Genomic DNA, 26,772 nt, shown 5'->3' with positions numbered 1-26,772 from the left:
CCACACCATGTGGAATGGAGTGTCACTGCTGCTGGGCACAGATTCAAAGACACCTGCCAAGTCGTCGCTCGCAAGGCATTGAGGGCCCTGTGTCAGATCTATGAAGAAGAAGTGGCTGACACTCCGCTCAGATTCTTTCCGCCCTTTCAGAGAAACCGTCCCGCTTGGATGGCCAGGATGCGTGCATTGGAAGGGCAGCAGCTGCTTGAGGATGACCCCACAGTCGTGTACCTCACTGCATACCTGCTCACCCTGGATGCACAATATGATTTCTTGGCTCGGCACCACCGTCAGATGATTGCTCGAGCAGAAGATGCAGAGAAGCTCAACCGTAAGCTCCATGTGGATCTCACCACAGCTCAAGCCCGTGTAGCTGCCTTGGAAAGTCGTGAAGTCATTGCTGTTGAAGCCCTGAAGCAAGCCAAGGATGAGCACATCCAGAAGTTGATGGAGGCCTACTTGGTAACCCATAACCAACGTAGAGCCCTGCGGATCCAAGAGCCTGCTCCATCCAACCCAGTTCAACCCAGGAGAGCTGAAGACCCCTAGATTCTTGAAGGTCACCCGGTCTCTATCAGAGGAGAAAAGAAGGCTTGGGAACTCCCGGAAGGAGCCATAGTCTTGGAAGGAATTCCAGTCTCCCCTCAGGCTATGGATAAGCAAGAGCACCCTGAATCCTCCCAAGATCCCCCGCCAGAGTTGTTTGAGCCCCTCACCATGAAGAAGATTCCAGCACCATCCCTTGAGGTCAAGGAAGAAGCTGCAAGCACCCCGCCAGCACCGCCGCCCTCAGAGGAGCTACAGGAGCCAGTCTCGCTTGAAGAAGAGTTCGACCCTGTCCTGCCATCTCAGTCGCCGCCAGAAGAAGTCATCAACGTCAGCTCCCTCTTGACCCATCCAGGAGATGTCTCAGATTGAAGTTGTGTGCCAGCCCTGCCAGAAGAGAAGTTGTTTGGTCTGAAGTTAGTATGCCCAGTCCTCTGCATGCATTGGGTAGTGAAGTTTTTCTTCACTTTGGCTAGAGCCCTGCATGTATGAGAGTTAATCGTGTAGTCCCGTGCTTTAAAAAACTCTATTTGTGTTGCCCCCTAGGGCATTTCAAAATGAATTTCGCTTGATGTTTTCCTCCCTTTTGAGTGCATATGTGATGCTTTAACGTTAGTGCTCATAAGTTGCATTTAGCATAGTTCTCAATTTAGGAGCCAAGCAATAGTAGTTATGCTTAGCCCCCGAATCTGAGTAGTCCGTGCTTTGGAAAAACTCTATTCTTCCCTTATTCAAAACATTCGATTTGTTTGTGCTTATCATTGCTGAGCTTGTGTGTTTTTTAAGAAAGGTTTTCTCTAAAAAACATAGATCACAAATTAGATCTAATCCTCACCTTATGCTTCCATTCTCATCTTAACCCATCTCAAGAGAAAAGTGCCTTACCCAAGAAGATACCGGGAAGCTTACCCTTGAAGCCTGGAACAAGCTACAGAAGAAGCCAGTCCAGCCGCTCAGTCAAAAGGACCGACCGTGAGAATCAAAGCACTGCCCCTGAGTCAAAGTAAACAGGAAAAGAGGATAGAAGGAGTTATTACCATACACAGAGGCAAAGATTCTTGGAACCAGAGACCACAAACATCAGGGTCATCGACCCCACCACTCACCCGTGCCCCCCCCCACGCGTGCCCGCCTCCATGCGCACTACCACCGCCCCACGCCCCCCTTTGCAGCGCACTACCGCCGCCCACGCCACCTTTGCAGCGCACCCACCGCCACTATCATCGCCGGCAACACTAGGCCCCCCTCCCCTTATCGCACCCGCTGCCGCGTAGCACCTACTCCATCACCACTGCTTTGCAACCGAACACCCCCGCTCGCCTATAAAACCCCCCCACTATCTCCCTCAACTCCCATCTCGCTCAAAGCAAAAGCACACTCCAGATAAATCCCCTCTGCCAAATCGCAAGCAACTCCATTTTTCCACTCCCTCGCCCCTAAGATCACAATGCTTGGTGATTCTTGGGTTGAAGACTGTTGTATATGGTTCAACATCTTCGGTTTCCTCCTCTGTATGATGGTAATACTCTTTGATAGAATCCTCGAGTGGGAAGAGCAAAGAGAAAGAAAGAGGCAGTGAAAAGTGAAAAGTGAGAAGAGAAAAGAAGATAGTGAAGAGAAGATGAGAAGAAGGTTGTCCCAGAATCAACCCTGTGTCAGTCATTTCTCCGCAGCCTGCTCAAGCAGCAACAGGAGAAGAAGGCCCCGTAACACCTTTGTTATGAGGTACTTCAAGGAGTTCAAATCCCCAAGATTCAAGAGATCTACCCTCATTCATTTTAAGTGGGGTAGTGTTCCAATAAGGTTCCTGTCATGGAGAAAAATAAGAAGGCATGTAGCAAGCTTGTGGAGGACCAGATCACCAAAGCTTATAAGTTTCTGTATGAGAAGTGGTCACCCAAGTTCCGTTGATGAAGCACCAGAAGAACAATCAAGGAAGGAATCCATGTGGGAGTTCGCAAGAGAAAGGTTTGTGTGTTGGCATCTATGCTCCTTCAATAAGCAAGCTGCCAAGCGAAAGCTAGAAGCCTGAAGATGATCTTTGAGTAGCCAGAATCAGTGTTTTCAATCAGCAACCAGATGTTCCTCAAAGGCCAGACTTTGTTGAAGTTTCATCTCCTCGAAGAGTTGCAAAGTGAAGATATGTAGCTGAAGTAAAGCTATACCCATAACCCTTCTAAACCGAATCTCGAGGACGAGATTCCTTTTAAGTGGGGTAGATTTGTAGCATCCCAAAAATTCAAATTCTGAAATTTTCTCAAACTCGCCCTAAATTCAAAATGAATTTCAAATTTCATTTCAAAATGTTTGTTTGCGAGTTGATATCAACAAATAAAGTATAGTGGTCTATATTCTCTCTAAAATCCTCCTCAAAATACCCTACAAATATTTCCTCAGTGATCCCCCTCAAATTGTTTACAGAAATACTGCCCAGATATTTCCCTAGTGATCCTCTTCAAGTTCTTTCCAGAAATACTGCCCAAATATTCCACCGATATATCTCCAGATATTTTCCTCCTGAGAAATACCTTCAGAATCATTTTTCAAGCCCTATAAATATTTTCTTCATAACTTTCCTCATGCTCATACGTATACGTATGCCTCCAGTGTCATACGGTGAGCTCTACAAGCAAATCTCACTTATACAAGACAAATACATGCTAATCTCCCACTAATCCTCTCATCCTCCCACTAATCCTCTCATCCCTCCCCCTAATCCCCCCACCATGGCTATAAATAGAGGGGCAAGGGCCTCCTCTCATCCCACCCCAAGCCATTTCATGGCAACTCTCTCCCCCCCCACACACACCCACTCCATGTTCCACACAAGCACACACTAGCACAAGGATCGTTCGATCATTCTTCGATCGTTCGTCCCCCTGTTCTTAGTTTGTTCGTTCGTTCGTCCGATCGTTCGATCGTTCGTCCGATCGTTCATGGTTCGTTCGTCCGTTCGTTCGATCGTTCGATCGTTCGTCCGTTCGTTCGTCCAAATAATCTTTTTCCTACCGTTATGCTGCCGAAATTCCGATCGTTCGTTCGTTCGATCATTCGATCGTTCATCGTTCGTTCATAGTTCCTATTCATCGTTCATCGTTCGTTCATAGTCCCTATTCATCGTTCTTCCAGATAATCTTTGTCCTGCCGTTATGCTGCCGAAATTCTGATCGTTCGTTCGTTCGATCATTCGATCGTTCATCGTTCGTTCATAGTCCCTATTCATCGTTCATTGTTCGTTCATAGTCCCTATTCATCGTTCTTCTAAATAATCTTTGTCCTGTCGTTATGTTGCCGAAATTCCGATCGTTCGTTCGTACGATCATTCGATCGTTCGTCCGTTCGTTCGTCCAAATAATCTTTTCCTGCCGTTATGCTGCCGAAATTCCGATCGTTCGTTCGTCCGATCATTCGATCGTTCGTCCGTTCGTTCATAGTTCATATTCATCGTTCATCGTTCGTTCATACGAACTATTTACTATCACTATTCACCATTACTATTCACATACACTATTCATCATCGTTACTATTTATTATTACTATTCGTCATCGTTACTATTCATCGATGATATCTATAATTTCTTTTCCATCGCCACTATTCATCGTTACTGATCATCGTTACTATTCATCGGTCATCTAGTCATCCCAAATTTCAACTACTCGTACATCATGTTGTCCAGTCCACCTAAGACCAGCCAGACCCATATTCCAGTCATACGAACTCCGGTGACTGTGATTTTTCTTCCAGTAGGGAACTTCCCATCTGGTCACCCATCCTAGGTTTCTCCAAGTTGAGCACGCTTAACTTTGAGAATCCTTCGAACCAGGCTCCCAAACTCAGATTCCAATAAATCTCGTTTCTAAATTCTTATCAAACTATTCCCTACCCAACCATGTCATCCCTTAAGCATGATCCATATTCCAGAAAACTCCCAAAATACTCTTGTCCCATATTCTGCCTATAACTCTCCTGTTCATACTAAGTCAGACGATTCATTCGTCACTATTCTCACCAACAGTGAACTTCACTGTGCTACACCACATACACCCAGCTATAAATACACCCAGCTACCCTCTCCCTCTCCACACACACTCAACACCCTCAGCCAAGGCAAACACCCCACCCACTCAGTTACTCTGCTCTGCCGGCTACACACATAGTGTCGCTTCGCCTCCAGTCCACCCTTCTGGTAAGCACCTCCGCTCCACCACCAGTAATATCACAACACCACATGACACAGATTCTACTCAAGACTCTACCCATCCATATATCGCTATTCTGACCACTATACTAAATATTTGTTGGTATACTTGCTGGTTTGTATGTTTGCTTGTTCATGTTGCATAGTTATCGGAGCGTTCGTGCCGTCTCGTGGAGGCCAGATCTACAAGTCTACGCTAGGCGGTGGAGCCAGAAGCCAGTTCCGCGAGCTCCTCTTCCCCTTCGCCGAATAAGCACGGCAAGCTCACTGGATCCCTTTGATGCATAAATTACCTATGTTTTACAACCACAACCCTCAGCCTGTTATTTTATGCATAATATGATTTTGAGACAAGTTATTATGGCCACCCAGCCGCTTGCCGCAATCAATCCCTGATATAATTGTTACAAATGATTTGAGGAAAGGTGTGAGTTTTCAAAAGAAAATGCTTTTCAAAATGTGTTTGATGAAGGGTTTTCACCCTTATCACCTTTGAGTAGGGATGATCAAGGACTCCCTGGTTTAGGGGAGGGCCTAAGGTGATGGCTCAGCTGGTTTAGGCGTGAGCAGAAGGATTGTCCCCTCTTATAAGGACCGGTTTGTCATCTTTCACTACCTGTACTCATGATAAGTACAACCACTCGAGACTGTGTGGGCAGTCACTCAATCTGAACTCGTACGGTCCAACCCCAGGGTTATGAAGGCTGGGGAGCACCGGGAGGATAAGGAGGGGGAAAGTTTTGTCCGGTTTGGACATGGCGGTGGCCTGACTCCTTCCGGTATAACTGTTAAGGTTAGGACGTGCGAGGAAAGAAAGAGATTCGGATTCGGATCTCATCAGCCATGAGATCGCAGAGCCGGACTAGTGGGTAAAGTGTACACCTCTACGCAGAGTTTGAGAACCTATTCGAATAGTCTGTGTCCACAGAAATGGAAGAGTCTGGTGTGGTATGGCAATTAGTGTTTGGTTTTTCCAAAAAAAGGATGTGTTTGAGAAAAGTGGTTTTTAAAAGGACCGGCGGTTGAGCCGTGAGCTATGGTGGACGGGAAGTCCAATAGCTGTTTTTGAAAATGAAAACCAGTGGGAAACTGCTGAGATACCTGGATGGTTTAGTCCAGGGGATTTTGTTATAATACTGAAAAACTTCCTGCTCCTTTTGGAGAGGATGCACTTTGCAAAATACAAAATGTTTTTCAAAACAACCCTGCATAAAATATTGTTGTTTCTGCAAATATCCTGAGCTCTACATATTCCATGCATTATATCTGATTTCCCCATTCCGCGGGTGAAGGTGGGCTGCTGAGTACGTTTGTACTCACCCTTGCTTATTTGTTGTTTTTTCAGAAAAAGGAGATCGGGTAAGAGTTACGACTGTTCCCAACCTTGCCTGTGGCTGTTGGACCGCTGAATTGCTTCGCTGCGTATATCGGGCTGCTTCAGCCCCACTCTGATGATATGTCCCGAGTTGTGGACCAACTCTTAAAGTTGTTCGCCACCTTTGTAGGTTTGTCTCGTTTAAGCAGATTTGGTATCATCTGATGTATAAATGTGTTTACTAGCCTCCTAGGACTAGTAATTGTATCACATTTGAGTCCCAGAGGATTCGGGACGCTTCACCCCCACAGGTCAAGAACAGGTACCACAGGTTGAGGCGCATGGAGGATGCTGCGATGTGTTCGTGAGAGGTCTAGGCCGTCGTCTCCCAGTCAACTTTGGGTTGCTGGACCGTCGTCTCCTTATAAAGTAATTATTTATTTTGTATAGAACTCCTGTTATATAGTAAAGATGTGACATTCGATCCTGTGCCATGATTCATCATATGTGTGAGACTTGGTCCCAGCACACCTGGTGATTATGTTCGCGCCCGGGTCTTTGTGCCCCGAAACCTGGGTGTGACAGAATACCACAAAGTGAGCGGCTTGGATAACGCCAAGCAGATCTGGGACACCCTCAAGATTTCTCATGAGGGGAACGATGTCACCTTGCTCACCAAGATGGAGTTGGTGGAGGGAGAGCTTGGACGATTCGCGATGATAAGGGGCGAGGAGCCAACCCAAACATACAACCGGCTCAAGACCCTTATCAACAAAATAAGGAGCTACGGAAGCACGCGATGGACGGACCACGATGTCGTCCGACTGATGCTAAGGTCCTTTACCATTCTTGATCCTCATTTGGTGAATAATATTCGTGAGAATCCCAGGTACACCAAAATGTCGCTCGAAGAAGTCCTTGGAAAATTTGTAAGCGGGCGAATGATGATCAAGGAGGCAAGGTACGTGGATGACGCTCTGAATGGTCCAATCAATGAGCCTCAACCTCTTGCTCTCAAGGCGACTAGAAGCAAGGAGGCGCTACCTAGCAAGGTGGCACAAATTGAGGCGGCCGGACTTAATGATGAAGAGATGGCCCTCATCATCAAAAGATTCAAGACGGCGCTAAAAGGTCGCAAGGGGCAGCCAAGCAAGACCAAGACAAAGGGGAAGCGCTCATGCTTCAAATGTGGTAAGCTTGGTCATTTTATTGCTAACTGTCCCGACAATGATAGTGATCAGGATCAAGGGAACAAGAGGGAGAAGAAGAAGAACTATAAGAAAGCAAAGGGCGAGGCACATCTTGGCAAGGAGTGGGATTCGGATTGCTCCTCGTCCGACTCCGACAATGAAGGACTCGCCGCCACCGCCTTCAACAAGTCATCCCTCTTCCCCAACGAGCGTCACACATGCCTTATGGCAAGGGAGAAGAAGGTATGTGCTCGAAACTCTACTTATGCTTCTTCAAGTGAGGACGAATCTAGTGATGAGGATGAAATAGACTATTCATGTTTATTTAAGGGCCTAGATAGAACCAAGGTAGATAAAATTAATGAATTGATTGATGCCTTGAATGATAAGAATAGGCTTTTAGAAAAACAAGAGGACTTGTTATATGAAGAACGTGACAAATTTGTAGAAGCACAAAAATCTCATGCATTAGAAGTTAAGAGAAATGAAATGCTTTCTTGTGAATTATCTTCCTGCCATGAGACGATTTCTAGCTTAAGAAGCATTAATGATGATTTGAATGCTAAGTTAGAAATAGCTAGTAAATCAACAACTTGTGTAGAAAATGTTGTTATTTGCAATAGATGTAAAGATTTTGATATTGATGCTTGTAGTGAACACATAGCTTGTATTGCAAAGTTAAATGATGAAATGGCTAGTCTTAATGCCCAACTTAAGGCTAGCAAAAGTGATTTTGATAAACTAAAGTTTGCTAGGGATGCCTACACGATTGGTAGACACCCCTCAATTAAGGATGGGCTTGGCTTCAAGAGGGAAGCCAAGAACTTAACAAGCCATAAGGCTCCCATCTCCGCCAAGGAGAAAGGGAAGGCCCCTATGGCAAGTAGTACTAAGAAGAACCATGCTTTTATGTACAATGATAGAAGACAGTCTCATAGGAGTTGTAATGCTTTTTATTCACATGCCTATGATTCTTATGCTATGTTTGCTCCCAGTTCTTCCTATATGCATGGTAGGGATATGCCTAGGAAAAATATTCATCATGTGCCTAGAAAGAATATTGTTCATGTTCCTAGGAAAGTTATGAATGGACCCTCTACAATTTACCATGCTTTAAATGCTTCCTTTGCTATTTGTAGAAAGGATAGGAAGATAGTTGCTAGGAAATTAGGGGCAAAATGCAAGGATGATAAAACTTGCATTTGGGTCCCTAAGACAATTTTGACTAACCTTGTAGGACCCAACAAGAGTTGGGTACCTAAGACCCAAGCCTAAATTTGTCTTGCAGGTTTATGCATCCGGGGGTTCAAGCTGGATTATCGACAGCGGATGCACGAACCATATGACAGGGGAAAAGAAGATGTTCACCTCCTACGTCAAGAATAAGGATTCCCAAGATTCAATCATATTCGGTGATGGGAACCAAGGCAAGGTGAAAGGTTTAGGCAAGATTGCAATATCAAATGAGCACCCTATCTCTAATGTGTTTTTAGTTGAGTCTCTTGGATATAATTTACTATCTGTTAGTCAATTATGTAATATGGGATATAATTGTCTATTTACAAATGTAGATGTGTCTGTCTTTAGAAGATGTGATGGTTCACTAGCTTTTAAGGGTGTACTAGACGGCAAACTTTATTTAGTTGATTTTGCAAAAGAGGAGGTCGGTCTAGATGCATGCTTAATTGCTAAGACTAGCATGGGCTGGCTGTGGCATCGCCGCTTAGCACATGTGGGGATGAAGAACCTTCACAAGCTTCTAAAGGGAGAACACGTGATAGGTTTGACTAACGTGCAATTCGAAAAAGATAGACCTTGTGCAGCTTGTCAAGCAGGTAAACAAGTGGGAGGAGCACATCACAGCAAGAATGTGATGACCACTTCAAGACCTCTGGAGCTGCTGCATATGGACCTCTTCGGACCCGTCGCCTATCTGAGCATAGGAGGAAGTAAGTATGGTCTAGTTATTGTTGATGACTTTTCCTGCTTCACTTGGGTGTTCTTTTTCCAGGATAAGTCTGAAACCCAAGGGACCCTCAAGCGCTTCCTAAGGAGAGCTCAAAATGAGTTTGAGCTCAAGGTGAAGAAGATAAGGAGCGACAACGGGTCCGAATTCAAGAATCTTCAAGTGGAGGAATTCCTTGAGGAGGAGGGGATCAAGCACGAGTTCTCCGCTCCCTACACACCTCAGCAAAATGGTGTGGTAGAGAGGAAGAACAGGACGCTCATCGATATGGCGAGGACTATGCTTGGAGAGTTCAAGACCCCCGAGCACTTTTGGTCGGAAGCCGTGAACACGGCTTGCCACGCCATCAACAGGGTCTACCTTCACCGCCTCCTCAAGAAGACTTCATATGAGCTGCTGACTGGTAACAAACCCAATGTGTCTTATTTTCGTGTATTTGGGAGCAAATGTTATATTCTTGTGAAGAAAGGTAGAACCTCTAAATTTGCTCCCAAAGCTGTAGAAGGGTTTTTATTAGGTTATGATTCAAATACAAAGGCGTATAGGGTCTTCAACAAATCACCGGGTTTGGATGAAGTATCTAGCAACGTTGTATTTGATGAGACTAATGGCTCTCCAAGAGAGCAAGTTGTTGATCTTGATGATGTAGATGAAGAAGACATTCCAACGGCTGCGATAAGCACCATGACGATTGGAGATGTACGGCCTCAGGAACAATTGGAGCAAGATCAACCGTCTTCCTCAACTATGGTGAATCCGCCAACCCAAGATGATGAACAGGTACCTCAAGTGGAGGCGCATGATCAAGGGGGAGCACAGGATGTTCAAGTTGAAGAGGAAGAAGCACCTCAGGCACCTCCAACCCAAGTTCGAGCGACGATTCAAAGGGATCATCCCGTCGACCAAATACTGGGTGATATTAGCAAGGGAGTAACTACTCGTTCAAGATTAGTTAATTTTTGTGAGCATTACTCTTTTGTCTCTTCTATTGAGCCGTTCAGGGTAGAAGAGGCCTTGCTAGATCCGGACTGGGTGTTGGCCATGCAGGAGGAACTCAACAACTTCAAGCGCAATGAAGTTTGGACACTGGTGCCTCGCCCCAAGCAAAATGTTGTGGGAACCAAGTGGGTGTTCCACAACAAACAGGACGAGCACGGGGTGGTGACGAGGAACAAGGCTCGACTTGTGGCAAAAGGTTATGCCCAAGTCGCAGGTTTGGACTTTGAGGAGACATTCGCTCCTGTGGCTAGGCTAGAATCAATTCGTATTTTGCTAGCATATGCCGCTCACCATTCTTTCAGGTTGTACCAAATGGATGTGAAGAGCGCTTTCCTCAACGGGCCGATCAAAGAGGAGGTGTACGTGGAGCAACCCCCTGGCTTCGAGGATGAACGGTACCTCGACCACGTATGTAAGCTCTCTAAGGCGCTCTATGGACTTAAGCAAGCCCCAAGAGCATGGTATGAATGCCTTAGAGACTTTTTAATTGCTAATGCTTTCAAGGTTGGGAAAGCCGATCCAACTCTTTTCACTAAGACTTGCGATGGTGATCTTTTTGTGTGCCAAATTTATGTCGATGACATAATATTTGGTTCTACTAACCAAAAGTCTTGTGAAGAGTTTAGCAGGGTGATGACGCAGAAATTCGAGATGTCGATGATGGGCGAGTTGAACTACTTCCTTGGGTTCCATGTGAAGCAACTCAAGGACGGCACCTTCATCTCCCAAACGAAGTACATGCAAGACTTGCTAAAGCGGTTTGGGATGAAGGACGCCAAGCCCGCAAGGACGCCGATGGGAACCGACGGACACACCGACCTCAACAAAGGAGGTAAGTCCGTTGATCAAAAAGCATACCGGTCTATGATAGGGTCTTTACTTTATTTGTGTGCTAGTAGACCGGATATTATGCTTAGCGTATGCATGTGTGCTAGATTTCAATCCGATCCTAAGGAGTGTCACTTAGTGGCTGTGAAGCGAATTCTTCGATATTTAGTCGCTACGCCTTGCTTCGGGATCTGGTATCCAAAGGGGTCTAACTTTGACTTGATTGGGTACTCAGATTCCGACTATGCTGGATGTAAGGTCGATAGGAAGAGTATATCAGGGACGTGCCAATTCTTAGGAAGGTCCCTGGTGTCGTGGAACTCTAAGAAACAAACTTCTGTTGCTCTATCCACCGCTGAGGCCGAGTACGTTGCCGCAGGACAGTGTTGTGCGCAACTACTTTGGATGAGGCAAACCCTCTGGGACTTTGGCTACAATCTGAGCAAAGTCCCACTCCTATGTGACAATGAGAGTGCTATCCGAATAGCAGAAAATCCTGTTGAGCACAGCCGCACAAAGCACATTGACATCCGGCATCACTTTTTGAGAGATCACCAGCAAAAGGGAGATATCGAAGTGTTTCATGTTAGCACCGAGAACCAGCTAGCCGATATCTTTACCAAGCCTCTAGATGAGAAGACCTTTTGCAGGCTGCGTAGTGAGCTAAATGTCTTAGATTCGCGGAACTTGGATTGAATTGTAGCATACATGTGTTTATGCCTTTGATCATGTTCCTTATGCATTTTGTTGCTTACAATGGTGCTCAAGTTGTACAATCACTCCCCGGACCTCACAAGTCCTTATGCAAGTGATGCACATATTTAGGGGGAGTTGTGCTACAACTTGGCCCTTTGAGACTAACCGTTTGCTTGAGTTTGCTTGATTTAGTCTCAAAGGAGGTTTGAAAGGGAAAAGGTGGACTTGGACCATGAAAGACTTCCACTGCACTCCGATGAGAGGGTAACTTATTCCAAGTTCATCTCATGTCCTCTTAGTGCCTTTGTACTCTTATTTGAAGATTTTGGTGGGGCAACGGGGTTAAAAGGGCCAAGATTGATCCCGTTTTGGTGCTTGATGCCAAAGGGGGAGAAAATAAAGGCCAAAGCGATAAATGGATCAGCTACCACTTGAGAAATTTTGAAAATAGTAAAATAGAACTTTTGGTTTGTCAAAACTCTTTTATTGTCTCTCTTGTCAAAAGTTGGCTTCTTGTGGGGAGAAGTGTTGATTATGGGAAAAGGGGGAGTTTTAGAAATCTTGAATCAATTTCTCTTGGAATGACTCTCTTTATGTCTTAACATGTGTGTTTGACTTAGAGATAGAAATTTGAGTTTGATTTGCAAAAACAAACCAAGTGGTGGCAAAGAGTGATCCATATATGTCAAATTTGAATCAAAACAATTTGAGTTCTTATTTGAATTGATTTTGTATTTGTCCTACTTGCTTTATGTTGTGTTGGCATAAATCACCAAAAAGGGGGAGATTGAAAGGGAAATGTGCCCTTGGGCCATTTCTAAGTATTTTGGTGATTTAGTGTCCAACACAAGTGCCTAAGTGTAAAAAGGTGGACAAAGTACAAATCAAGGATAAAGGTATGTTTCTCAGACTTAGTACATTATTTTATGGACTAATGTATTGTGTCTAAGTGCTGGAAACAGGAAAAATCCAATTGAAAATGCCTTGGCTCGAGCAGCCAAGACTCTGCTCAGTCTGGGAGCACCGGACTGTCCGGTGGTGCACCGGACAGTGTCCGGTGCGCCAGGCTGGCTCGAGCGAACTGGTCGCTCTCGGGAATTGACCGGCGACGTATGGCTATAATTCACCGGACTGTCTAGTGTGCACCGGACTGTCCGGTGAGCCAACGGTCGGCCGGGCCAACGGTCGGCCGCGCGATCTGCGCGGGACACGTGGCCGAGCCAACGGCTAGAAGAGGGCACCGGACTATCCGGTGTGCACCGGACATGTCCGGTGCGCCAACGGCTCTCTGGCTGCCAACGGTCGGCTTCGCCGTACAAGAAAAGAAATCGGGCACCGGACACTGTCCGGTGTGCACCGGACTGTCCGGTGCGCCAGTCGACAGAAGGCAAGATCAGCCTTCCTAGAATGCTCTCAACGGCTCCTAGCTGCCTTGGGGCTATAAAAGGGACCCCTAGGCGCATGGAGGAGTACACCAAGCATTCCTACAATATTTCTAAGCACCAAGACCTCGATTCCGCGCATTCGTTTCATTGTGATAGCATATAGAGCTCTAGTGGAGTTGTGAACTCATTGAGTTGTGTTGCGAGCTCTTGTGTGCGTGTTGATACTCTGATTCTTGTGTCTTGTGTGCGTTGCTAATCCTCCCTTGCTTTGTGCTTCTTTGTGAATTTCAAGTGTAAAGGCGAGAGGCTCCAAGTTGTGGAGATTCCTCGCAAACGGGATTGAGAAAAGCAAGCAAAACACCTTGGTATTCAAGTGGGTCTTTGGACCGCTTGAGAGGGGTTGATTGCAACCCTCGTCCGTTGGGACGCCACAATGTGGAGTAGGCAAGCGTTGGTCTTGGCCGAACCACGGGATAACCACCGTGCCATCTCTGTGATTGATCTCTTGTTGGTTATTGTGTTTTGTTTAAGACTCCTCTCTAGCCACTTGGCAATTATTGTGCTAACACTTAACCAAGTTTTTGTGGCTTAAGTTTTAAGTTTTACAGGATCACCTATTCACCCCCCCTCTAGGTGCTCTCAGCACCGACATGTATGGTGCCAACTTTTCCACTGCACGAGACACGCTAGTGCCTCCCCAATAGTCTGTTTCCCATACTAACTATTACTGCGCTCACATGTGGTGTGGGCACCAATGCTATATCAGACGTCTCCCATGCATACAAACCGAAATGGCACCATCCGACACCCTTTAGTCGGATGCTCGCGGGACTATGCTCCATGGTCCGACGTCTTGCATCTAGCTACCCGAGAGTTCCTAAGCGGTGTTGAACTGGTCTGGCGATATTCATCAAACTATGGTTCAGGGCCCGATGCATCCCCATCCTATTTTAGTCCTATATATAGGCTAAGTAGGCCGTGTAAACGGTCGTGCAAAATAATGTTTGTACCGCATGTTACATTGTTTGCAAAGTGGGGTTCAAAACAGGGAGTGAAATAGACAGTCTGTTAGAGATAGTCTAAGCACTACATCTAAAGGGAACGTTACCGACAAATCTGTGCACGTAGCATATTAAACATATCTAATAGAAACATGAGAAAAAAATTCATTATTAGTCACAACAAGGATGAGTTCACAATGTCATCCAAATTTGTACATGAAGCAGTGCACATTAACTCGGCGAGCGGTCATGTGATCACTGTCCAAAAACCTGTTTCATCCCAACATGTTTAGGTTCTTTGGTGGAGCGATGTTTCAGAGACATTAACCTCTCCATCGTCTGATGGTCGCACGCCACCGAGAACTCTCTCGAGCAGGTGACATCGATCACCAAAAATAACAAGCGTTAGGCTCTAACTTGTGGGTGGTGGATGCACACAAGCCAGTGTTATGCACTAAAGTTGCTAATTGCAAGATTATTACTTCTCCAATCTCCTCACTGTGCAAATGTTCTTTCTTTCTCTCAAAGGACCGAGTCAGTTATATGAAGGGGAAAACACCTCAAGGGGTTTATATAAGGGGTATAAATACCCCCTAATTGCTTAAACTGTCCCTTACAACTGCACTCAACTTTTTCGGGCACCGACATGTATGGTGCCAACTTTTCCACTGCACGAGACACGCTAGTGCCTCCCCAATAGTCTGTTTCCCATACTAACTATTACTGCGCTCACATGTGGTGTGGGCACCAATGCTATATCAGACGTCTCCCATGCATACAAACCGAAATGGCACCATCCGACACCCTTTAGTCGGATGCTCGCGGGACTATGCTCCATGGTCCGACGTCTTGCATCTAGCTACCCGAGAGCTCCTAAGCGGTGTTGAACTGGTCTGGCGATATTCATCAAACTATGGTTCAGGGCCTGATGCATCCCCATCCTATTTTAGTCCTATATATATAGGCTAAGTAGGTCGTGTAAACGGTCGTGCAAAATAATGTTTGTACCGCATGTTACATTGTTTGCAAAGTGGGGTTCGAAACAGGGAGTGAAATAGACAGTCTGTTAGAGATAGTCTAAGCACTACATCTAAAGGGAACGTTACCGACAAATCTGCCGGTGAAGTTAGCACAAACATCTTTTTTTTATGAATACATTGTCTACCACTAGAAGACAAAAGATCGATGATTGTTGCATATCATTGAAAAATTCGAGATTATGGAGTTATCGATGTCCACAATTTAATATGTACATCATGTATACTAATGTTCTATATACACTGGACATGTTACTTTTTATGATCTTAACTAGAGAACAGAGAACATAATGATGATGTTCAGATTCATATTTTTGTCAACTTTTATAGAATGTATAATTTTGGTTGTCGACAGTAGGACGTATATTCACTGCTTGCAAGATTCAATTCGCAGTTCCCTCGTAGCGTTGCTTCACAAGCGTATGCGATGTAACCTGGTTAGAAGTTGTTATGCACATGGCACCTTTGTTCACTCCCTGCAACTTGTGGTTCTTGCTTGGGTAGAGAACCTTTTTAGTTTAAAGATTTGTTCGGCAGCAGTTTATTGCTTTTTTATAGTAGTTAAGGATGTTTGGATCCACAGTGCTAAAATTTCGCACTACTTTTAGCAAATTTAAATATAAAGTGTTAAAAGTTGTTAAAATTGAAGTGCTAAAGTTTAGCCTCCGTTAATGTTTTACAGACAGGCTTAGTTTGCCCTGTCTGGTTCTGGTCGATCGATCACGCCTTCTTCCGGCAGACATACGCTAGCAGCTGCTCCGGTGGCCGAGCTAGAGAGACGGGGCTCGGCCGGAGACGCGGTCGCTCGCGTTTCTGCTCGCTGGGAGCAAGACAGGCGCCAGGCAGCTTCTGTCTGCTTGCCTGCCTGCTGCGAGCAGAGCACACGGCAGGTTCGCCATCGGACTGGGAGAAGCACAGAGAGCACACGGCAGGTTCGCCAAAAAGGCCCCGTGGAAGGCATGAACACACGGTACAAAGCACGCAGCCAAGCGCCGGCGGGGCAGCTGCCACAAAATACAGAGTCACATCACATGCGGGTCATGCCGATGCCGCCGACGATGGGCGGGGGCACGGCGGCGGCGGCGCGCGCCCTGGCGTAGAAGAGGTAGTGCAGCTCGGCCAGGAGCGCGGTGAGGAAGGCGAAGGCGGCGCCGGCGGCGAAGACTCCCCTCCGCAGCACGGCGCACCGGGGCGGGGCGTTGCTGAACAGCGAGACGTACTTGGTGTGGTAGGCGTTCCGGACCGACCCCGCCAGCAGGCACAGCTCCGCGATCACGAACGTCACCCTGCGCTGCGCTGCGCCCAAATCACTCACGAGAGCTAGGCGCTAGCTGGAGAGACTGGAAGGGGAGAAGAACGACGTCGAGAGCATGATGTCATGTTACCAACCAGCAGATGATGAAGCAGGTGCCGGACCATGCCCGCCAGCGGCCCGGCGAGAGACCGCGGCCGCAGCAGAAGCAGCGGGTGGCGGCCATGGCCACGGCCTGCGCGGCCAGCAGCAGCAGCAGCGCGCTCACGCCGTACGCCGTGGACGCGTCGGAGCTGTACACGCAGTAGGCACGCCCGGACGAGTCGGCGGCGGTCACGTTGGCCTGCGCGTGCAGCACGCACGACACGATCGAGTCGCCAACACATGGAATCGAATGGATCGATCGAGAGAGAGAGAGAGAGAGAGAGAGAGAGAGAGAGAGAGAGAGAGAGAGAGAGAGAGAGAGAGAGAGAGAGAGAGGGTCTGAGTACGCGCAACAAGTTGCCAATCAAGCGAACGGATTAACAGAGCTGCTCACGTACGTAGCTCCGGCGCCGCTCGGCGCCGATGGCGAGCACGAAGGCGAGGACGTCCAGGACGAGCACGACGGCGATGACGATGATGGACGCCATGGTCTCGCGCGCGCCGGACCGACCGACAGATGATCGAGCTAGCTAGCTAGTGCTAGCTAAAAGCTAATCTTAGAGGAGGATGTCTGGGCTCACTCGCTAGCTCCCCTAGCTTTTCCTCCGTCGTCGTCGGCGGCACTCACGAACAAAGTAAAGAGAGGAGGATTAGGCCGAACCACGGGCGATGGGCGTAGAAATTGGAAAGCAGCGGCGTGGTTTGCTTAGCGAGGTGGTGGGGGTGGAGTGGAGCAGCAAATTAAAAAGGCGATGCGGCTCTGACGTTGACGCGCTAGCTAGAACCAGCATTGCTCTAGTGCTGCTGCCTGCTGCGTCCCGCTCGCGACTCGGGTCGGGTGCACCACCACCTCGGATTCTCCTCTCCTTCGCGCATTCGGAGTGGAAGCTGGGGGGACACGTGGCATGGAGTTCAGCCTATTCCTCGTCGCCGTCGGATTACTGTTAGCCGGCACTTGTGTTAGACGGTTAGACCGTGGGGCGCCTAGGAACTCTGGAAGGTGTGCGTACGTGTCGTCGATCACCGGAAAAAACGTACGTGTTCATCAGACACGCAAGGCACGACCTCGGTGGTGAGTCCAGTGTTTGCTTTGCAACGCGTGCAGGGTGGGGGAACGAACGGAAGCTTGACCGCAGCGCGCGTAGACAGCAGGAAAATTGGAGGAGATTGAAATGAAAATTAGTTTATTTTCTCTTCAATCCCTCTAATACTTCCGTGATTCCTTTGCCACCAAATCAATCCTAACAGTCTAACCTGGGTTGGGGTTGACGACAAGTAGTGAGTGCTGGGATAGTCGCCGGTCCCACTCTCACATCGCACACGCTGAAATGTGTACATACGACAAGGCTTCATATCTTTTCTTAAAGCAATAAGTTTAACGAATCCGCTATATATATATACTAGGAAGGTGCCCGTGCGATACCACGGAACACAAATTGCGACCCTCCAATGGACTTAGTGGACTTAGGGCCCTAGCGACGGGCGGCATGAGTACAATAGTGACAGCGAAATCTATGATTAAACATAGATACAGAACGATATAAATATGTCTACCCAAATAGATTGAAATAGAATCGCACAAATAATTTCACAGGAGCAAGCATGCAAATACAATAATGAAATACTCGTCACATATGCCATGGCATATCAACCAGTGCAGGTGAACAAAGTCTTTGTGGTAGCATATAGCATGCTATGCATGAAAGTACTACTACATACCACATAACTTGAGCGAATACAATAAGCAAACCATAGGCAAGCCCCAGAATGAAAGGAAACAAGGGTACAAATGTGGCAAAGCCCAAACCACACTTACTCGTCTTGGATGGCCTCCTCGTCCTCGTATTCTGCCTCCTCGTCAGCAGTGGCATCTTGGTACTGGTGGTACTCGGACACCAGATCGTTCATGTTGCTCTCAGCTTCGGTGAACTCCATCTCATCCATGCCCTCATCAGTGTACCAATGCAAGAAAGCCTTCCGCCTGAACATAGCAGTGAACTGCTCGCTCACACGGCGGAACATCTCCTGGATGGAGGTGGAGTTGCCAATGAAGGTGGAGGCCATGGAGAGGCCACGTGGAGGGATATCACAAACACTGGACTTGACGTTGTTGGGGATCCACTCCACAAAGTAGGACGAGTTCTTGTTCTGGACATTAATCATTTGCTCATCAACCTCCTTAGTGCTCATCTTGCCACGGAATATGGCATAGGCTGTGAGATAGCGACCATGGCATCCCACATTTGCTAGGTTAGCTCAGGGACGGTGAGCACACGGTACTGCTGCGAGCCACACGAGGTGAGTGGCGCAAAGCCGACCATGAAGAAGTGGAGCCGAGGGGTTATCAGGTTGACTGCAAGCTTGCACAGGTCAGAGTTTAGTTGTCCTAGGAAGCGGAGGCAGCAAGTGACATCGCTCATCGTTGCACTGATCAAGTGGTTCAAGTCTCCAACTGTTCAGAAACAAACTATCAGAAGTATTCAAGAATTTCAAAATACTAAATGACAACATGATTTTTGTAAACACTAAGAAGCGAAATCATTGATTGAAATCCGGTACAGATCAAATGCCAGCTTGTTTTTTTATTTCGGCAGCCATGTGTATATAATCTGCTAACAATACGAATAAATAAAAGGTCAATGAAATTATTGAGCCAAAATATATTGTAGCAAAGCCATCATAGGAATATAAATCTTCTGACAATGCATATCACAAATAAAACATTTTATCTTTTGGGTTCGAGGTCCTCGAAAAGTTTTAATCGCCATATTATCTTTTGACTGAGTAGCATATAACTCATATCCTCTATCGTTGACATTGTACATGCATTTTGCAGTGTGGGGCTGATGAATGTCATTGTGAAAGACCGGGAGAACATGTCAGTGACAGATGTAGAGGAATTTGAAACCGTGCTGGTGGTGGATCTGCCTCCTTCAGTCGACGAATACATTGAGATCCTCACTGGGGCTGCTCGTCATGTGATTGGAGGCGAAGTGCATAGCATATTCTGTAACACTGATGCTTCTATTGCAAAACCTCTGGCTCAGCTTCTTGCAGACTGCGGTCAGGTGGTGCATGAATTCCTTAAAAGCCTGAAGTCTTCATAGCAGAGACTTGTGTACGCAATCAGAGTAGTCAGATCACATCGTGGCGATTTAGATCATTTTGGAGCAATTTTGATATTTTCTTGTTGGACTGCTGGTGGCGACATGGAAGTAGCATATAGATGGGCCGGACAACTATGCTTAAGGTGTTGAATTATCTCCTGAAAATTATAGTGAAAAGAATCAGCAAATCTTCAATGAAATCTTACCAAATGCTACAGTGTAATACAGTCACTTTCAGTAGTATGCACCTTTGATGCGACAATATATCCACCACATGATCCAAAAGACTTGGTAAAAGCTACTAATCCTGGCAGTGAGGTCCAAACCATACTGGAAAAGCTCTGACAAGGATCAAACAATAAGGATTCCAAAGACGAATTGGAACTCACTTCTGCATTCTGCGCAATGTCTGTTAGTGTTACATCTGCCCCAACCTTTGCAGCTACTAATCGTGGCAGTGAGGTCCCAGCACCAAGCTGCAAAAATGATACGTGCGAATTAGATAAGAGTGTAACTGTAGCATTGTCCTGTGAAACAATAATGTACATGTAGTCGTGTAGAGGAATGCATGACTCCACAAAGAGATGATTTCCGGCCTCCTCGGACACCTGAAATAAGCAAATTAAGCGAGAGGTTCTCACATGCTTCTCGCGCGGGAGTCGGACAACGGGCAATGGGAGGTGTACGATAGGGCCGTCGAGGTCCTCGGTGGGTGGTACAGCGAAGAGGGCGTCAGCCACCCCATGCGCCAGTTCCGTCCCCTTCCGCAGGCACTCCTGCCTCAGCTTCTCCCTGAGTTTTTCCGCTTCAGAAAAATTTAAATAGAACTTCTAGTTAGAAATGCTTCTTGATTTATTTCCCTTCTAAAGTACACAAGTTACTTTTTACAGTAAACAGAAATGGTAGGGATTTGTGGGCTTTATGAAAGAAAAATTAGGGATATCAACCCAATGGCCTAACTTATGACATCAGTGACTTCTATAACTTCATTGATGGCCTAACTGACATTAGTGCGCTGGTGTGAGTACAACTTTTTTAAAGATTTCAAGGCTATTCAGTGCATTCTGCAATTTGTATCAAAGAAAGACAAACCTTGTAAGGAATGAAATGGAGTAGTAGTATTGTAGGTTGAAGATTTCTTTTTGTACTTTGGTCTTGAACTGAACATGGAGTTTCTTTGGGGCAAGGGAACCTATGCAGACATAATTTTATCTGAAACAACTTTTGCAACGATAAAATGATTATGCCATCTAAAGAATATATATAGGAATTCAGATCAATGTGACAGCCAGCTACCACATGTCCAAATGGCACTAAATAGGAAGGAATTAAAAACTCAGAAAAGGACAATCAGATCCATGTTATCATTCAATAAAAAGTCAAAATGACTCAATGACAAACTTACAGTCTTCACCTTTAGGTCTTCCCCACTGAGCTCCCTCAGTATAAAAGAAGACAACATACAAGGCTATGCAAAACAGGCAGAAATCATCTGAAAGAATTAACATGGTGCACTGGTGTAGTCATGTAGAAATGATATAGTTGCATTTTTGCAGTAATAACCAATGTCTCCTTTAAGTAAATGTTTACCCACTAAGGTAGCATATATGGATATCAACATGAACAAGTGTACACCTTCTAAAAAGAGAAGACTGTGTGCAAGAATATGCAGAAGTAAAAGAAATATTTCAAAAGATTACAAATCGACCCAAGTCTGTCATGTTCCACTTGTGTAGAAAGAATATAAATATCCATTTCTGTTGTAAGGAAATGTTACTTATTCGCTAATGTTACTTATTTGCTGATGTAGCATATATGGATCGTAATCTGTGTTGATTGTATGTTTGAATAATGTAGTATAAAAGAATCAAGCCTGAATTCAGTCCATCTTACCATATTAATCATCTGGAAGGAAGATCAGACATCTTTTTGCTTGTTTGACATATTTGCTTAGTAGAGCGCTCGTACATTGTGACGGCACACAAATAATTCGATAAAATGTTAGTGTGCAACGGTTACAAGAAAATGAAGAACACATATATTATCAAACTCAATATCTCAAAAATTGATTGCAATTTGTAGAGGAAAGCTGAAAGCAATTTCGTACCTAGAAATAATTTCATAAACCCATTTACCTCGGCGCCAGCATCTGCACAACAATAGGAAATGGAAATACTTTCATAAACTCATTTACCGTCAGGATACATCTTTGCTACTGAATTTTCATAGCACCTGATCTATCAAGTGAAGCAATAGAATGGAAGGAGAGTTGATAGTCGCCTAGAGGGGGGGTGAATAGGGCGAAACTGAAATTTACAAATATAAACACAACTACAAGCCGGGTTAGCGTTAGAAATATAAACGAGTCCGCGAGAGAGGGCGCAAAACAAATCCCAAACGAATAAGCAAGTGAGACACGGAGATTTGTTTTACCGAGGTTCGGTTCTTGCAAACCTACTCCCCGTTGAGGAGGCCACAAAGGCCGGGTCTCTTTCAACCCTTCCCTCTCTCAAACGGTCCCACGGACCGAGTGAGCTTCTCTTCTCAAATCAAAGCCGGGAACAAAACTTCCCCGCAAGGGCCACCACACAATTGGTGCCTCTTGCCTTGATTACAATGGAGTTGTGATCTCAAGAACAAGTGAGAAAGAAAAGAAGCAATCCAAGCGCAAGAGCTCAAATGAACACGGCAAATCACTCTCTCTAATCACTAAAGCCTTTCGTGGAATTGGAGAGGATTTGATCTCTTTTGGTGTGTCTAGAATTGAATGCTAGAGCTCTTGTAGTAGTTGGGAAGTGGAAAACTTGGATGCAATGAATGGTGGGGTGGTTGGGGTATTTATAGCCCCAACCACCAAACTTGACCGTTGGCTGGAGGCGTCTGCTCGATGGCGCACCGGACAGTCCGGTGCACACCGGACAGTCCGGTGCCCCTGCCACGTCATCACTGCCGTTGGATTCTAGCCGTTGGAGCTTCTGACTTGTGGGCCCGCCAGGGTGTCCGGTGCACACCGGACAGGTACTGTTTGATGTCCGGTGTGCCAGCATGGGCGATTCTGACTTCTGCGCGCGCAGAGCGCGCATTAAATGCGCGGCAGAGAGCCGTTGGCGCGGAGACGACCATTGCTTCGGAGGCGCACCGGACAGTCCGGTGCACACCGGACAGTCCGGTGAATTATAGCGGACTAGCCGTTGGCGTTTCCCGAAGCTGGCGAGTTCCTGAGGCCGACCTCCCTTGGCGCACCGGACACTGTCCGGTGTACACCGGACAGTCCGGTGAATTATAGCCGAGTCGCCCTGGAAATTCCCGAAGGTGGCGAGTTTGAGTCTGAGTCCCCTGGTGCACCGGACAGGTACTGTTCACTGTCCGGTGGCACACCGGACAGTCCGGTGCGCCAGACCAGGGGTGCCTTCGGTTGCCCCTTGGCTCCTTTGTTGAATCCAAAACTTGGTCTTTTTAATTGGCTGAGTGTGAACCTTTTACACCTGTATAATCTATACACTTGGGCAAACTAGTTAGTCCAATTATTTGTGTTGGGCAATTCAACCACCAAAATTATTTGGGAACTAGGTGTAAGCCTAATTCCCTTTCAATCTCCCCCTTTTTGGTGATTGATGCCAACACAAACCAAAGCAAATATAGAAGAGTACAATTGAACTAGTTTGCATAATGTAAGTGTAAAGGTTGCTTGGAATTGAGCCAATAAAACTACTTACAAGATATGCATGGAATGTTTCTTTCTTATTTAACATTTTGGACCACGCTTGCACCACATGTTTTGTTTTTGCAAATTCTTTTGTAAATCCATTTTAAAGTTCTTTTGCAAATAGTCAAAGACAAATGAATAAGAGTTTGCAAAGCATTTTCAAGATTTGAAATTTTCTCCCCCTGTTTCAAATGCTTTTCCTTTGACTAAACAAAACTCCCCCTAAATGAGATTCTCCTCTTAGTGTTCAAGAGGGTTTTGATATTATTTTGAAGTACTACTTTCTCCCCTTTTTGAACACAATAGGAAAACCAATTGATAAATATTCAACACTAAGATTTTGAAATCGATGGTGGTGCGGTCCTTTTGCTTTGGGGCTCCTTTCTCCCCCTTTTTGGCATGAATCGCCAAAAACGGAATCATTAGAGCCCTCGAAGTGCTTTCTTCACCTTTGGTCATAAATGAATGAGTTAAGAATATACCAAAGACGAAGTCCTTTTCCTTGATGCTCATTTCTCCCCAAGGAATAGAGAGTTGCTTGGAGTGATGGCGAAGTATGAGTTACGGAGTGGAAGCCTTTGTCTTCGCCGAAGACTCCAATTTCCTTTCAATATACCTATGACTTGGTTTGAAATATTCTTGAAAACACATTAGTCATAGCATACAAAAGAGACATGATTAAAGGTATATAAAAGAGCAATGTGTGCAATCTAGCAAAAGAAATTGCGCGAATCAAGAATATTGAGCTCATGCCTAAGTTTGTTAAAAGATTGTTCATCAAGAGGCTTGGTAAAGATATCGGCTAATTGATCTTTAGTATTAATGTATGAAATCTCGATATCTCCCTTTTGTTGGTGATCCCTCAAAAAGTGATACCGAATGGCTATGTGCTTAGTGCGGCTATGCTCGACAGGATTGTCGGCCATTTTGATTGCACTCTCATTGTCACATAGCAAAGGGACTTTGGTTAATTTGTAACCGTAGTCCCGCAGGGTTTGCCTCATCCAAAGCAGTTGCGCGCAACAATGGCCTGCGGCAATGTACTCGGCTTCGGCTGTGGAAAGAGCGACCGAATTTTGCTTCTTTGAAGCCCAAGACACCAAGGATCTTCCCAAGAACTGGCAAGTCCCCGATGTGCTCTTCCTATTGATTTTGCACCCCGCCCAATCGGCATCCGAATATCCAATCAAATCAAATGTGGATCCCCTAGGATACCAAAGCCCAAACTTAGGAGTATAAGCCAAATATCTCAAGATTCGTTTCACGGCCGTAAGGTGAGCTCCCTTAGGGTCGGCTTGGAATCTTGCACACATGCATACGGAAAGCATAATATCCGGTCGAGATGCACATAAATAGAGTAAAGAACCTATCATCGACCGGTATACCTTTTGATCCACGGACTTACCTCCCGTGTCGAGGTCGAGATGCCCATTGGTTCCCATGGGTGTCTTGATGGGTTTGGCATCCTTCATCCCAAACTTGGTTAGAATATCTTGAGTGTACTTTGTTTGGCTGATGAAGGTGCCCTCTTGGAGTTGCTTTACTTGGAATCCTAAGAAATACTTCAACTCCCCAATCATAGACATCTCGAATTTCTGTGTCATAATCCTACTAAACTCTTCACATGTAGATTCGTTAGTAGACCCAAATATAATATCATCAACATAGATTTGGCATACAAACAAATCATTTTTGAGAGTTTTAGTAAAGAGTGTAGGATCGGCCTTTCCGACTTTGAAGCCATTTGAAATAAGGAAATCTCTTAGGCATTCATACCATGCTCTTGGAGCTTGCTTGAGCCCATAAAGCGCCTTAGAGAGCCTATAGACATGGTTAGGGTACTCACTGTCTTCAAAGCCGGGAGGTTGCTCAACATAGACCTCTTCCTTGATTGGTCCATTGAGGAAGGCACTTTTCACGTCCATTTGATAAAGCTTAAAGCCATGGTAAGTAGCATAGGCCAATAATATGCGAATTGACTCAAGCCTAGCTACGGGTGCATAGGTTTCACCGAAATCCAAACCTTCGACTTGGGAGTATCCCTTGGCCACAAGTCGAGCTTTGTTCCTTGTCACCACACCATGCTCGTCTTGCTTGTTGCGGAAGACCCATTTGGTTCCTACAACATTTTGATTAGGACGTGGAACTAAATGCCATACCTCATTCCTCGTGAAGTTGTTGAGCTCCTCTTGCATCGCCACCACCCAATCCGAATCTTGAAGTGCTTCCTCTACCCTGTGTGGCTCAATAGAGGAAACAAACGAGTAATGTTCACAAAAATGTGCAACACGAGATCGAGTAGTTACCCCCTTATGAATGTCGCCGAGAATGGTGTCGACGGGGTGATCTCGTTGGATTGCTTGGTGGACTCTTGGGTGTGGCGGCCTTTGTTCTTCATCCTCCTTGTCTTGATCATTTGCATCTCCCCCTTGATCTATGCCGTCATCTTGAGGTGGCTCATTTGCCTGATCTTCCACTTCATCAACTTGAGCTTCATCCTCATTTTGAGTTGGTGGAGATGCTTGTGTGGAGGAGGACGGTTGATCTTGTGCTCTTGAAGGCTCTTCGGATTCCTTAGGACACACGTCCCCAACGGACATGTTCCTTAGCGCTGTGCATGGAGCCTGTTCTTCACCTATCTCATCAAGATCAACATGCTCTACTTGAGAGCCGTTAGTTTCGTCAAACACAACGTCACATGAGACTTCAACTAGTCCAGTGGACTTGTTAAAGACCCTATATGCCCTTGTGTTTGAGTCATAACCAAGTAAAAAGCCTTCTACAGTTTTAGGAGCAAATTTAGATTTTCTACCTCTTTTAACAAGAATAAAGCATTTGCTACCAAAAACTCTAAAGTATGAAATATTGGGCTTTTTACCAGTTAGGAGTTCATATGATGTCTTCTTGAGGATTCGGTGAAGATATAACCGGTTGATGGCGTAGCAAGCGGTGTTGACCGCCTCCGCCCAAAACCGATCCGAAGTCTTGTATTCATCAAGCATGGTTCTTGCCATGTCCAAAAGAGTTCTATTCTTCCTCTCCACTACACCATTTTGTTGAGGCGTGTAGGGAGAAGAGAACTCATGCTTGATGCCCTCCTCCTCAAGAAAGCCTTCAATTTGAGAGTTCTTGAACTCCGTCCCGTTGTCGCTTCTTATTTTCTTGATCCTTAAGCCGAGCTCATTTTGAGCCCGTCTCAAGAATCCCTTTAAGGTCTCTTGGGTTTGAGATTTTTCCTGTAAAAAGAATACCCAAGTGAAGCGAGAATAATCATCCACTATTACAAGACAATACTTACTCCCGCCGATGCTTATGTAAGCAATCGGGCCGAATAGATCCATGTGGAGTAGCTCAAGCGGCCTGTCGGTCGTCATGATGTTCTTGTGTGGATGATGGACTCC

General features: G+C 45.9%; 2 protein-coding genes and 1 pseudogene across 10 annotated transcripts; all 3 read right to left on the bottom strand.

Annotated features, from left to right (window-relative positions):
• Window positions 1-16,066: 16,066 nt before the first annotated feature.
• On the bottom strand, window positions 16,067-17,420 carry LOC100286159 (fiber protein Fb34). Of its 3 annotated transcripts, none has more exons than XM_035963094.1 (3): window positions 16,957-17,370; window positions 16,552-16,757; window positions 16,067-16,458 (listed from the first exon to the last, which is right to left on the bottom strand). In XM_035963094.1, exons 1-3 carry the CDS (start codon window positions 17,044-17,046, stop codon window positions 16,185-16,187), a joined length of 570 nt encoding a protein of 189 aa, XP_035818987.1. In that variant the 5' UTR covers window positions 17,047-17,370; the 3' UTR covers window positions 16,067-16,184.
• Window positions 17,421-18,363: 943 nt separating this feature from the next.
• On the bottom strand, window positions 18,364-18,762 carry LOC103642971 (tubulin beta pseudogene; annotated as a pseudogene). The gene has a single exon (NR_160809.1). The product of NR_160809.1 is annotated as a tubulin beta pseudogene (transcript).
• A 356-nt stretch (window positions 18,763-19,118) lies between these two features.
• On the bottom strand, window positions 19,119-26,572 carry LOC103642197 (long chain base biosynthesis protein 2b). 6 transcript variants are annotated; one of them, XR_004853452.1, is made up of 6 exons: window positions 21,559-26,212; window positions 20,758-20,857; window positions 20,307-20,470; window positions 20,055-20,141; window positions 19,914-19,972; window positions 19,119-19,823 (listed from the first exon to the last, which is right to left on the bottom strand). XR_004853452.1 is itself a non-coding variant. In XM_035963585.1 (5 exons), the coding sequence occupies exons 1-5, from the start codon at window positions 21,568-21,570 to the stop codon at window positions 19,719-19,721; spliced, it is 609 nt and encodes a 202-aa protein (XP_035819478.1). In that variant the 5' UTR covers window positions 21,571-26,149; the 3' UTR covers window positions 19,119-19,718. The 6 variants fall into 6 exon arrangements, 2 of the variants coding, with proteins under 2 accessions (XP_035819478.1, XP_023157009.1); XR_002749423.2 differs by having other exon boundaries at window positions 21,559-22,598; XR_004853451.1 differs by having other exon boundaries at window positions 19,914-20,141; window positions 21,559-26,143.
• Between the last annotated feature and the right edge of the window lie 200 nt (window positions 26,573-26,772).

Source organism: Zea mays, chromosome 10 (assembly GCF_902167145.1).
Source record: "Zea mays cultivar B73 chromosome 10, Zm-B73-REFERENCE-NAM-5.0, whole genome shotgun sequence".
Taxonomy (NCBI): domain Eukaryota; kingdom Viridiplantae; phylum Streptophyta; class Magnoliopsida; order Poales; family Poaceae; genus Zea; species Zea mays.
This window is presented reverse-complemented; position numbering and strand designations above follow the sequence as displayed.